Below are 13,287 nucleotides of genomic sequence, written 5' to 3' on the forward strand. Positions count from 1 at the left end.
ATTGATGTCGAATATGAAGCAACGAGACTGAAAATTTCACTGTGAATGTGTAGGACGATGTTAACCCTTCGTAGGCAAACTGAGTTCTTTATGTCCAAGTCTAATTTTTTTACTATTCCAGGCTTTCAAAAGATCTAAAAAAATTCTAGGGTACTTGTCAAAGTCTCTAGTACACTGTACAATTGCTCGTTAAGTCAAATGCATAAAACTGTTTTCAATAAAAATTCATTCCGAAGAAGTACAAGGGTGAAATTTCGCAGATTGCCCTCGAAGGGTTAATCTGATACGAACGCTTCGTCTTCAATTTTCGCAACTTCCTCCAACGAAAGTAGATAAGTGTAAAGATTAAACGAAAGAATTTCTGAAAACTAAATCTGTCACTCTCCAAACGAATTGCACATTCACAGATACCTCTGCCAACACAGCAGCGAAACCGTCGAAGATCGACCTATCCCTCGATACACCATTTCCAATCGCTAACAGGAAAAACTTCCAACCCTTGCACTTCCTAAATGAAACGAACGCCCAGAAAACTTGGTACAAGTCGTAGTTAAAAAGGCGAACCGAAAAACGACGGAGGATATTAATTTTCATTGTTGCTGCGATCTTTACTCGATACCTGGCCGAATATACGACCGCGCACTCCGCGTGACTTCACTTATTATTACGTATCTGGTGTGCAGAAGAGGGGAGAAGTGAGAGAGAACGGTGTATATGTAGGCAGAGGGGTGATACATAATATATATCTAACTGCGCTCCGCCGCGTAATTAAATCATGCCGACGGTTTTGCAATTAAACTCGATTATTTGCTCGTCGCTAGCCGGGCCGTGGGCGAGCGCGCATCGGTCTCGATTTAACTCGTTCGAGCGGCGCGCGCTCACCCTTCGGCACCCTTCGTCGACCCATTCCTACGATGCAATATCCTTCTACTTGGTCCAACCGTTCCTCCCGTATCCTCGCTCGTTTCAGAATGCATTCCGCCCAAGTGTGGCTTAATCGTCGATGAAATTCAATTAGCATCCCGGTATCACTCGCAAATTGATCTCCGGCCGTTGTTTACTTCCAAGGAAACCATTTTTCACGAAGGACGAACGAGAACGATCGTTTTAAACTTGCCAACGAATTTTTTCCGCTTTTACGATAATACCCATTCGCGATTTTTGCGACATTATCATAAAGTGGTCGCCGCCGCGTTCTTCTGCGTTCTTCACTTTTATGGGACCGGCATGGCGGATCGGCGAAAGAAAAGAAAAAAAAAAGAAAAATGCCTCGGGAGAAATTAAGTCTAAGGTTGACTGGGAATTTGCATTGTAGACGAAGGTTAAGGTGCAGCAGGTAGTTCCGGTCCTTTCCCCGCTTATACGATGTGGTTGTTACGGATAATAAAACGGCATCACCGTGACCATGCTTAAATGTCTGTGTACACGGTGAAATTTAAGGGCCGTTTTCATACTTCTACGGGTGCTCGCGGTAGCCAACGTGAATACACACCGCGAAAGAGCCTTGAACCACCTTTAATTTCAATCCTGACCAAATAAAGAGCGTGTACGATGATAAAATGGCGCGGAGAGATAGAGAGAGGATATTTTTATACGCGCGGAGAGATGGTAGTGCGTTTAAAGCAGCCCGATAGAGATTTGGATTTTATCTCGAGACGAAATGAGGTTTTTATCTCGACAAGTCTCCTAAACCGTACGTTCGAAATTTAGAAAGCGCCGGTCACCGGTAAAAAGATCCTATCCGGTACAGTTCGAAAAACGTGCAGAGAACCACCGTCCCAAAACTTTCACCTTTTTTCTCTTCCTTCTCTCCCCCATAGGAAAAATAACAAAGTGTCGTAGGTCCTAATAGAGGGCCAACTGACCACTTTCACCTCGTGAAAAGTCAGTCCCTGTACTTTTTACAAGCTTGCCTCACTAAAAACTCACCCCTCCAGGTTTCCGTTCCGAGGGTACACGGAAAAAGTGAAAATTTCGGGGGGCAATAAAAAAGTAAAAGTCTATGGACCTTTTTGTCGTGACATAAAACATTCTTCGACGGAGGAGAGGAAAGGGAAAAGGGAAAGCTAGCCCTTGTTCTTTAAACACCGGTACCGTGACGAATCCTGGCGAAAACTTTCTCCACGCTCGTGAAAAGAAAGAGGAGAAAAAAATAGTGCCATCCTACGCAGCGTTAGCGAGCTTAAATGTCAAGGTGTTAATTAAAATTGAATTTCTACGTGTGAAAGACGACGCGTGCGTCTCTATGGTAATTGATCTATCCTTCAGAAAACTCGTCTCGATAAGATCTCCCTGAAGAAGGATCGTTAAAGATCTTATTTCGCAAGCACCCTCTCGCGCGCCCGATTTTCCCGTGTTTTGTTCAGCTCGGAATATGGCTGTGTCTCTCTCGGCGGCGTGTAATAGGGAGAGCAAAACGGAGGATGCGACAATATCCGGCGCGCCGGCGTCCGACAACTGATAACGCCAAGGGATGTTTATGTATGTGTTCATAATATGTTTCGAGTTATGCTCAACCCCTTCGAAGCATCGGGGGCTATCCGTGGAACCGCTCGAAATTATACAGCCACGCGGAATTACTCGAAAACGAAACAATACGTTTAACAGATCGTGCAAACTCTCGGAAATTTCCGTGCAACGTAACACCAGAGGAGAGGAGAGGAGAGCAAGTACTACACACCTCGAAGAAAGAAAAAGAGGAGAGATGACGCGAGAAACTGCGGCGATAATTCCTGGCAAATTTTATCGATGCCGAATGAATAAACCTATAAAAAGGGAAGTACTTTCCCCCGGCCGGCTCAATGGCTTTCGTATCTATATGTAAATAAAGCGTCGAGAAAGACAGAGAAAGGGGGAGAGAGAGAGAGAGAGAAAGAGGAAGGCAGAGTGTGAGAGGGCGCCCGTGAGGAGTGGGGAAAAGAAGAGAGGCGGCCATTTCTCTCCATGGAGCTGGTGTAATTTACGCGAGGACTGAAGATAGCGAAGGGACTTAATTCACGTTCCGCCGACGAAAAAATAGGATAGAACCACTACCACCGAGAGACGGAACCACCTCGTTCGCTGCTCTTAATTCTCGTTACAACGGGAACGCTGCCCTTATCCGTGGCCAATTACCTAAGCTTATTAACTATTCCGGATAAACGAACCTCTCTCCTCTTTTCTTCTTTACTCCTTTACCCGTGAAAATCTACGACCCTCGTGAATCTCCCTCTCCAATTCCACCCTCCGATATTATAATAATAATAATAGCCTGCAGTCTGTATAGCTGACGAGGATAACCTAAAAAACATCGACAGCCGCGTGTCTCACGTAGGACATTCTCTCCGTCTCTGTATTGCCAGGTCAGCCCGTGACATTCCGGCTGCAATTATATACCGATAGAAAAAATAAGTCTCTCTCTTTCTTTAGACTCGCGCCTCTAACCGTATACACACGCGCGCGTATACCTTCGTCGGGTGAAATAATAGTTCGGCCTGGATGCCACACCCAGTATTGTGTTCACTCATACTCGTGCCTCCCCGTCGCCTTATGCGCTTGCTTTGGCATTTTACGTAGGTATACATATCGATGATATACATGTTCCAGCTTGGACACACGCGGCACACGGACGCCTGGTACAAGTGTACAAAAGGGGAACGCTTATACGTACGTAGATGTGTGTGTGTGTGTGAAAGCGTGCAAAGACGACGAACACGTAGGCAACGGGTGGTGTCCCCGTGGCTGGGTCTCCAAGATAGCGAGATACGAATGTCGAGAGAAAGAGACTGCGTTGGAGAAACAAAGAGAACGAAGAAGACGAGAGAAAGTGAGAGATAGAGAATGGATGGGGCGGGGGTTGGTTTGGAAGAAAGGTGGGGTCGTTGGAAGAACGAAAAGGGGGTTGTACGGGATGATGGCGGTGGTTCTCCGTTCGTTCACGTCCCTGCAGACGTGCCAGCCGCTGATCTACGACTCCCTCGCGCATAGCGGGCCGCATAACTCTCGTCTTATACCTCACGCCGAGATCTGGACGATGATATTGCTTATCCGCGCGGTTCGAACCGCGACCCGGTACTCGGAATTCCCCGGAAAACAAAGAGGAGCCCGCTGGAGAAGAACGAGAAGGGAGAAAGATTGGTTATTCGCGCGTTTAGGGTGGCGCACGGGGCGACGAAACGGGGGAGAGGGAGAGAGAGAGAGAAGCTGAGCGGCAAATCCGGTCTCGTTCGTGCGAGCTCTAGCCGGATAAAATACTCTTCGCGTGAATTTCAAATGGGATAACATTCCGGCCAATTTATAGTTAATAAATATAGAGGAGGAGAGAAGAGACTGGATGGATTTTCCTTCTCCTCGGAGAGAGGGTGCATAAAGATGGAGAACCTTTATCCGCTTACTTCATGATCACGCGGAAGAAAAACGTCGATAATAGGATGCAGAGTAAAGGGAACGTGGGATAGAGAGCGTTTTAGAAAAGCGTAGAGTTTCGCAAACGAGAGATATCGGGCCGGGTCATTAATACGGGGGTGAATTATCGCGTGGAACTGGTCGTAAAGAGCGGGAAAAAAGCCCGAAACGTATAAATTCTATTATGACCCTCTGGTGCAGTCTGAAGCATGGTATTACTAAACAACCTTGTCTCTGGCCGGAAGCCTTTAAAAGAATGGAATAAGGGAGAGACGGAGAGAGAGAGAGCGCGGCATTTTGTGGAAGAGATAGTGGAAGAGGCGAGAGGTGAGACGAAGGTGGAGGTGGAGAAGGAAAGCGTCCGCCCCTTTCCTTGCGCTCCTCTCGGGGGTTTCAGCTCGTGCAAGCGGTTAACGCAGCCATTTCACGCCTCGGGAAGCATCCAGTTTCCTCATCCGAATTCTAACCGAATTCACGAGAAACCTCTCTACGGACAACCTACGAGGATTTCTATTTAGCGAAGACTGGAACACGGCGGAGACAATTGGGAGAAATCGAGAAGACGCTTTTCCCTTCTATCGTCCCTTCTATCCGAATTAATCCCTTCGTTCTTACAACATCTGTACATATGTACCTGAGTGGATGTGTCACTTCTACGAAGAATAACGCTGCTTTCGATATTAAGAAAGAACAGAGTGGAAAAAGGTACGAGACAAATGGTTGCACGATGAAACGAAAGAGGCGAGGTGAGACACGAGACGAGCCCTATAATCGAGATGCTTCCATCACGCAGCCCACCTACCCGAGCGACCCTCCGTCGAAACGATCTTCCTGCAACCCCCATAGCAGTTTAATCCTTCGTCAGTCGGTGGAAACTGATCGAGCTAGGGTTGTCCCTTAAAACAGCAATTCTTTATCGAATTAACCGGCAATTAACGGGGAAACGACTTGGTTTCTGGTGCGTTGTCAAGTGCGCGAGGATGTCGCCGCGCGATCGTTTCATCGAAATCCCTGGTCGGGAACGGGCAATCAGGGGAATATAGCCATTGAATCCGCTGGTACACGTTGCTCTGATATCGATGTAACAACATCTATTCCACGGAGAATTTCCATATAGGATTCGACTTATGGCGGATGGTGGCTGGCTGGCGCGAAAACCGTCGCGCCCGCCGCACACACTATCGAGTTTTTTTCACCGGTTCCAACGGTGGGTGTGTGGGTGGGACGGGTGGCGGCGAGCATTTTGCCAGTTTACCTCGTAAATCCGGCGGGCGACCCTTTTCCGCGCGTTTTTCCCTGGCAGAATGGCCTAAAGTGAGTATCGATCAGAGAAGTCTGAGGGAATTACGGTCCATGAGCGATTCTCCATTGCCTATACCAAGTGGTTATATCAGCCATACGTCGTGTGCCATAGGAAAGGGGCGGCAACCGCAGCAGCACGACTGTCCTTCCTCTCACCCTCCGTCGCCATACCCGTACTCGGCTACCCCAATTTCACCCCCGAGAGCCAATATTTATTGATCACCCTCGAAGGCATCGTTCTGTATTCTCTCTGCTTCCCTCTCTCTCTCTCTCTCTCTCTTTCTCCCTCTCGCGTGAATCCCATCTCCTTTTATCCCTCGAGCCCCTTCTAACGCGACCTCTGCACGTTCTCTCGCGGCCAAACCCTCCCTCCTCTCCGTTTCTTTTTTTTCTTATTTCCTCAAGTCCGTCTTCCCTCTTCTCGACGGAAAAAGAGAAACATAGGCGGAGTATTCGTTCGCGTCGCGCTGTCAAGACGCTCGCAGCTGTTCCTCGCGATCCTTCTCTTCCTTCTGCCGTTCGCTCGTCGCGCGGGGGACAGAGTTCGTCAGCGGAGCAACGTCGAGGAGGTGGAGGAGGAGGGAAACCGTTCGAGAGCAGCAATAGCGGGCACGATGAAAATTCACCCCACGACTCTTTATTCTTGGAAGCCTGCCTCCCGTGTCGCGCCGAGAATGCCGCAGGACCACGTCGATTTCGTGGAAATTCGTGGGGTACACCTCCCTCCCTCCTGCCGCTCCCCGTTCCACCACGGGTAGCAGCATCTGTGCGAGAGCACGCCTCGCCCCGTATAAATCTAACCCTGACACACGATCCGAATTTCGGCGACGAAACTTTCCGGGTCCCGTTTAAAACGCTCTCTCGACGAACAACCGAACCGCGCTTCATCGGCTCGAGTCTTCGGCGTCGTTCGATTCGGCGAGGGGGTTGATTTCAATCGGTAATCGTCGCGACACAGGCCGGACCCGTTTAAAATTCTCCCGCTCGAAATCAATCACCTTCCCCTACCCTATCCCCTCCCCCCCCCCCCGAATTCGACGCTGAAAGCTCGAGTTAATCAAGTTTGAAGAAAGCACAACTCACCTTGCAACCATGTCCAATGCGGCTTAGCAATATCTTCCTTACCTGTGACAGAGAGAAAAAAAAGTCTGCGTGAGGATTCAACGTTTTCTCTCGTGTGTGACGATAAAGCTCCAACACCCGCGCGTGTTTTCACTTGGAAACGAATCGGCGTAAATCTATCTCGACGACGATCGAATTCTACGGGATGTACAGCAAGAGGTGGAAGAGGAGGTGTATATATCGCGTACATATAATAAGGGGTGTCAATTTTTGAATTTATTCCGCGAAAACTGATCACCGTTTCGCGTGTGAACCACCGTAAATCGCCGGGGGAGAATGTTTAAGCAGCCCCGTGTTATAATGCGAACGGCGGAGCGGTGCTGCCGATCGATTCGTGAACATTTTAAAACCGAGCCAATGAGAATAACTCCCGGGAACGTCATAAATGAAGCTGTAAATCGTACTTAGCCATTCGGACCCCGGGGGCACGTGGCGATATTTCGCGGCATCGGACAACACAATTTTCTATCAGGATAGTTCAATTTCTAGATCGAGGATTCATATTTAAAAATATCCGCGCCAATCGGACGGGATTAAACAATTAACGTTGCACCCCTTCTCGCGCCCACCGCCCGATCACCCCTCCTCCGTTTCTGTCTTTCTCTCGCGCGCACACCGCCTCTTGTTTTTCATTTTGCCGGGCGATTTCGCTGGCGCGTGATGAAACGTCGATCGATGAGCTACTGAATGCATTTTGCGCACCGGCCATCCAACGCCACGGATTGTGTTCGTTAATATTCTATTAGACATCGACAAATGCGCCGCGTGTTTCAACGACGACGCTCCGCGTTTAATCTCCTTTCCTCGTTACGCATTCAATCTCTCGTAAAGTGAAAACGACGGCCGGGATTGGTTCGACTCGCGAACAATGGTGAAAAAACGAAACACACGCGGAATCGAGAAGAATCCGTGGAAGGAACAGCTTCTGTTGGCGAAAAAAGTGAAAACGACGGAACGGCGGGTTGAACGGAGCGGAATCGACGATCGTTCGAACGGCGGAAAGGATTAAGTTAATCGGTGGAAATGGGAAATTTCAATTGTCCATCGACTCGCTTGAGAACGCGCGCGCATAATTGCCGCGCGCGTTTGCTCGTCGCGCCGCTTGTAACTCACCGCAATAACAGAATAGTATAATCAATTTCAACCACCCCCCCGCCCCAGGGGCGCGCGGCCCGGCTGAAATTACCGCTGCCACGGTTACATCAATCATTAACTCGTTTATCGTGTAAACCTGGCTAGTTAGTCACGATCGTAAAGCAACCTATTGAAAGTATAATGCGGCTGAACGAAAGGGGTGTAGGTAGAGCATAGAGGTGGCTCTAGCGAGCATTGAAACCAGACAGAGTGCCGCTTTTACACGCGTATCGGCTACGAACGTACTAGCCAGGGTAATCTGGCATCTACGAACAACTTCTTTCCTGCCCTTACCTCGCTCTGTCATCCATATTCTAGTTATTTGCGCACGTGCACGGCCCCCAGCTCTCTCTCTCTCTCTCTCTCTCTCTCTCTATACATATATCTTCCTCTATCTTGCTCTATTCACGCGTCGTTGAAATACGTGTACATACACACACACACGTATCTATATACACTTAGTATATACATATACATGTTCACGCGAGCAAACGCGCGATGGTTACCTACTTAAGTCAGATATTATCGGCAGAGGAGGCAATTCGATTGCGTGTACCGAAGCATGGTGCAGCGCTGATATAGAACTACTAAACAGGTCGTAGATCAGCTCGGTTAGTTATAACGCTGCCTCTGCTCGCTCTGGCCCCTGCCCACCGCCCCCCTCTAACCACCCCATCCATGCTGAACCAATTCCCACCGGTGTTCTGGATCATTTGGCGGCCCGCGGCCGTGAGATGCGCGCATGCACCGCCCGCCACGCTCTGTACCGGTGCGTGCTATCGCGATCCTGTAATTCGCCCTTCGACGGACTCTATGATTTTTAGAAATGAAACACCGGATAAAAAAACGCTCCGACGTGTCGTCCTCCGCCGCGGCTGCGGGAAAAAAAAAGACCACAATCACTGGGGGATTATGTATACACGGCGTGTCGCTTCTTTCTTTGTTCTTTTTTCTCCTCGTTTTTATCACGGGATACAATGAAGATTGCCGGGAAATAAAGTGGTTCTCTCTCGATGTGGCTTGATTCACGCTCCACCTGCTCCTTCCGAGACAAGCCTTCTTCCTCTCCTCGATCGAACTACCGTGTTCCAAACTGTTTCTTTTCGCCACCTCTCAATTTCCTTCCGTTCAATTTTTCCACCGTGGCTAGTGTCCTTCTGGTAACGTCGCGGCTCGACGGCGAGATCTCAAACGTAAATCAACGGGAGGGGGGAAAATCTCATATCGAAGGACTCGTTCTTTTCATTCGTGATCAGCCTACGCAGATGAATTGATAATTGAAAAGGGGAGGGAGGGACACGCGTTATTGGTTGCTGCGGAGGTGAGCGAGCGTTGCCTCGGTGAAAATCTGCAGACTGGTGACTTACGACACATTGCCGGTGACTGGTTATTAGATTATTGGTCGTATCGACAGCTCATGCGTTCGCCGTCGATATAGGGTGGAAGGTAGGAGTCAGGCGGCCCAGAGTGTTGGAGGGAAGGCAGAGGAGGAGGTTGGTGATGGTGTGTCGGCTGCTTGCGGGTCGCGTACGGACCACGTACAAATATAGAGGGCGGTAGGAGAGGGGCGGCGGTGGTGGGGAAGGTGGGGCCAGGGTGGCGGTGGGACAAAATGGGGAGACCGTGATAACGATAACGTACGATCGGCATTAGCTGGCGGCTTGCTGCGGCTGATGGATGCGCTAATTATCAGCAAGCAGGAGTTACAGTGTTTCGCGTAGCCGTCCGCGCTCGGCCAGGACGATCACTATGCGTTTCCGATAGAGAGCATCGTGAAAAAGGAGATTACGCGCGGCGCACGGTGGGCGGGGGGAAAAAAAAAAAAAAAGCGGGGAAAAATCCGGAATTGCCGGGGCATTTCGCCGCGTTCGTTTTCGATGCTCGAATTTTCGACGCGCGTGGATACATCTACCTACCTTCTGCCCCCCGCTCCCTCCCCCCTGTTTTGGCGGTGGACAGCGGTCGAAGCGTGGTGTATACACGCGCTTTCCATTGGTACAAATCCGAAGCTACATCCCGATGAAACCTTATTGCATAATTCGCGAATCCTGCCGTGTCGTTATCGCGTTATCGCGGAAAATACGAATGTAAATGGGAGATTTGCGAGAAAAAAGCGAAAAGTAGAGGGAAAGAAGGAAACGATCGCGCAAACGAGCCGATTTCGTTTCTGTTTTTCCAGCGAAAGAGACATTTCGACAAAGGAAATTCGTAACTGAACTACGTACAAATAGACGGTAGATATAGAGAGTGCGGTGTACGGTAACTCCGCGAGCAATCTTCTTCTCTTACGTTCAATTTCGAAGGGCTAGCTGATCGTAGCTCTAGCACATCCACGTAGACCCATACGTATCCGGAAACCGCAAGCTGCGGTCTAAGCCCTAGATGCATCTACGTAACATAATCTACGATAGCGGGCGGCGCGTATACAGCGCACGATCGGTCGAGATCCGGTGCCCCGTAATGAACATGGCGCTTGTTTATTTAATGGGAAATTCGGTGGCGCCATAAAGCTCGAAGAAGGGGGTGAAACCTATTAAATTTATGTTTTCGGTTTACCCGCTCTGACGGATCGCAATGCCCGCACGCGTCGACCTCTAGCCACCCCCCTATTTCCCACCCTACACCCACTTGCACCGCCATTTCTACCACCTACTACACACCCTTCCTCTATCACCCTCTCTCTGTTTCATCCCTTCCCGAAACGTTCCACGCGAGACTTTCTCTCCCTCTCTCTGTTCGTGTGTTTGTGTTTACCCTATTGGTAGTCCAGTGTAATCCAAACGGAGATATATATTCCTAGTGCCTCGAGGGGTTCAGGCCAGGTTTCCGTGAACCACGTTGCGGCGCCCATCGTGACGGACAGCGTCGCGTCACCGCGTAAAGCATCATCGCGTTTCTGCGGCTTGCGACCGGTGCACGCCGTACGTTTCGTTGCTCACAACGGGCCCCGAAGATCGAAAATTCAACTGGTCTGCGTTGCTCGTCGATCTACCTACAGAGCGGACGGGTAATTTCGAGCTTGCATCTCTCCCCCGAAAAACCCAACAACCAATGGAAATTATCATAGAAGCACCACCGTATATACCAAACGAGAATTTATCTCGACGATGGTCTCGCTAGAATTACGGGACAAGTTTAAAGGATCTCTTTTACAACTTTCAAATACGACTATCGCGCGGCATCTTGCGACAATCGAGACGACATCTTCGCCCACGGTGAAACTTTCTCCTCTTTTAACCGGCCAGCTCTAATGCCTAAGGTAACCCTCGAAGAATCTGGCGCAGGAAAAACGACCGTCCTGCAACTTTATCCCTTTTGAATCCCCCTAATTACCAAATTTTCCTCGCCCTTAATTTAGTGTTATAATTGCTTCCTACCCCTTATAAGGGGTTGCTCGGCTGGCTGGTGATACCCCTCGCGCTCGTTCCTTATATCCATAGCCCTTCCCTTCTTCCCTCCTCGAAATATCCTTACGCAACCTCCTTCATCCTCCGAGCTCCCTTACGCCTCTCCTCCGACCCTCTGTCTTTTATCACGGTATTTCCAAATGGCCTAATAAATTCGTACTCGATGCGCATTTAAACGACTCCATAAGGGCTGCAATCGATCGTTCCTCGTTACCGATGACAATCATCGCGCATTAACCAACGATTCGTTTCGATTCCCTCGCGCTATGAATGAAGAAACCCTCCGAGAACAGAGAATAGTAAGAAGGATTTCAAGAATTGCAATATTGCAGATATTTTCACTTCTTTTCTTTTCTCCGTGGTAGAAGGTAAAAACGTTACGCCAGTCTCTAATTATAATTTCAAGTGTAGGTCAGAGGCGCACTCGGGTAATACGCGAATTGACGGTTGCACGTGCAGCGCGTGCCACTCTGTTTGCCACGCAGTCACGTCTGCGAGCGGTCATGTTTGCGCAACAGAGCGGCGCGCGCGTGTACGGTAGAAACGCGGTCTCCGATGGGTTTTTATGTGGTCGAGTGCAATAATAAAGCGATAAGTTCCACGTTCACCGATCAGGGACAAGATCCTCCCGTCTATTCTCGTAGCTTTCGCTAAATTTCACCGTTTATCGGGGCTGCAGCCTACGACCTTCCAAGATCTTGGCCGCATCTACACCTCGTAGCTCTATAATTTACCCTTTGGAAACGGAGATACTCTCCCGCAAAAATCGCAATTAATCTAGCCCTACGCGAAACGTATATCACACACAATTACCTAATTTGTAGCCACGACAAAGTTACTCGGAACAACGAGAGACACAATAGCAGCTCTATCCCTCCCTTAATGGCTCGAAGAAACTTCTGCTCAGCCCCCCAGGAACGTTTCTCCCCCGAAGGAATAACGCGTGGAAGACTAAACGACACAATAAGTCGAGGAAGCAGGAAATGCGTGAGACGTAAAAGCACGTGACGTCGCGAAACACGTAGATATAATTTTGGCACGGCACTCGGATGTTGCTGAACGTCCCGTGTACACATTCAGCCGCATCCGGGGGCCATATACGCTGTCTGGAGAAACTGTTGGAAACATAGTTGGACGTAATAACGTCGGGACCGTGGTAGGATGGTCGCGTTATGCGTAACGCTAGACGATTCTCTGGTATATAAAAGTCGGTTTACTTTCGGTTTACATGGCGGTTCTCTAGGTACGTATCAACTTCTCCCCATTTCTGCTCACATGCCGATGCATCGAGAGGTTTCCTCCGCGGTGCCTTCGTATATATCGCCCCCATGTATGTACTAAGAGAGAGAGAGAGAGAGAGTCGAGTCTACAGAGTCGAATGGCTGAAAGTTCCAGGCAAAATTGTATCCGGAGCGCTCATTCGCCGCTCTAACGACACCGAGCGCCCGCGAGATAGCTTGTCCGGCGGTGAAATGGCCCACAAATAAATCAGCGCGAGAAGAGGACTCGCGGCGACACGCCGGTGACCGTGAACGCATTCTCCGCCATTGTGGAAGTAGCTGGCTGCACTCTGTCTGTTGAAATTGGCAGAATTCAGGTAACAGTTCGATTGGATAACGTTCAACGAGAATTGAGCACTGGGACACGTCCATTTTTCGTATAATTCCCAAGCCTTCGAAACGAGACTTTCATACCAACGGTGTCCTAGATGAAATACTTGGAATACGATTAGCATCGTACGGCTATGTACCTATGTATACGTTTCTGCTCGTTGGATCGTTAGCAACTTCTTATCTATAAATCTGAGAAATATGTCTCGACGAAGGCACGATATAAAAGCGCTCCCTATTCAAACGAAGAATACTTCTAACCAAGCAGCAGCGGGTGGAGGACGTAGTTTGGTCGTCGAAACACGGACGAAAGAAGCGGACGTATAATG

General features: G+C 49.3%; 1 protein-coding gene across 1 annotated transcript in view; it reads right to left on the bottom strand.

Moving 5' to 3' along the window:
* The window catches only part of LOC108574679 (homeotic protein ultrabithorax-like), a 105,631-nt gene that overhangs the window by 48,993 nt on the left and 43,351 nt on the right, over positions 1 to 13,287 (bottom strand). The window contains exon 2 of the mRNA XM_017937304.1: positions 6,769 to 6,810. Coding sequence (XP_017792793.1) covers positions 6,769 to 6,810 — 42 coding nt within the window. The remainder of the gene's footprint in view (positions 1 to 6,768; positions 6,811 to 13,287) is intronic.

Source organism: Habropoda laboriosa, unplaced genomic scaffold (genome assembly GCF_001263275.1).
Source record: "Habropoda laboriosa isolate 0110345459 unplaced genomic scaffold, ASM126327v1 scaffold203, whole genome shotgun sequence".
Lineage (NCBI taxonomy): Eukaryota > Metazoa > Arthropoda > Insecta > Hymenoptera > Apidae > Habropoda > Habropoda laboriosa.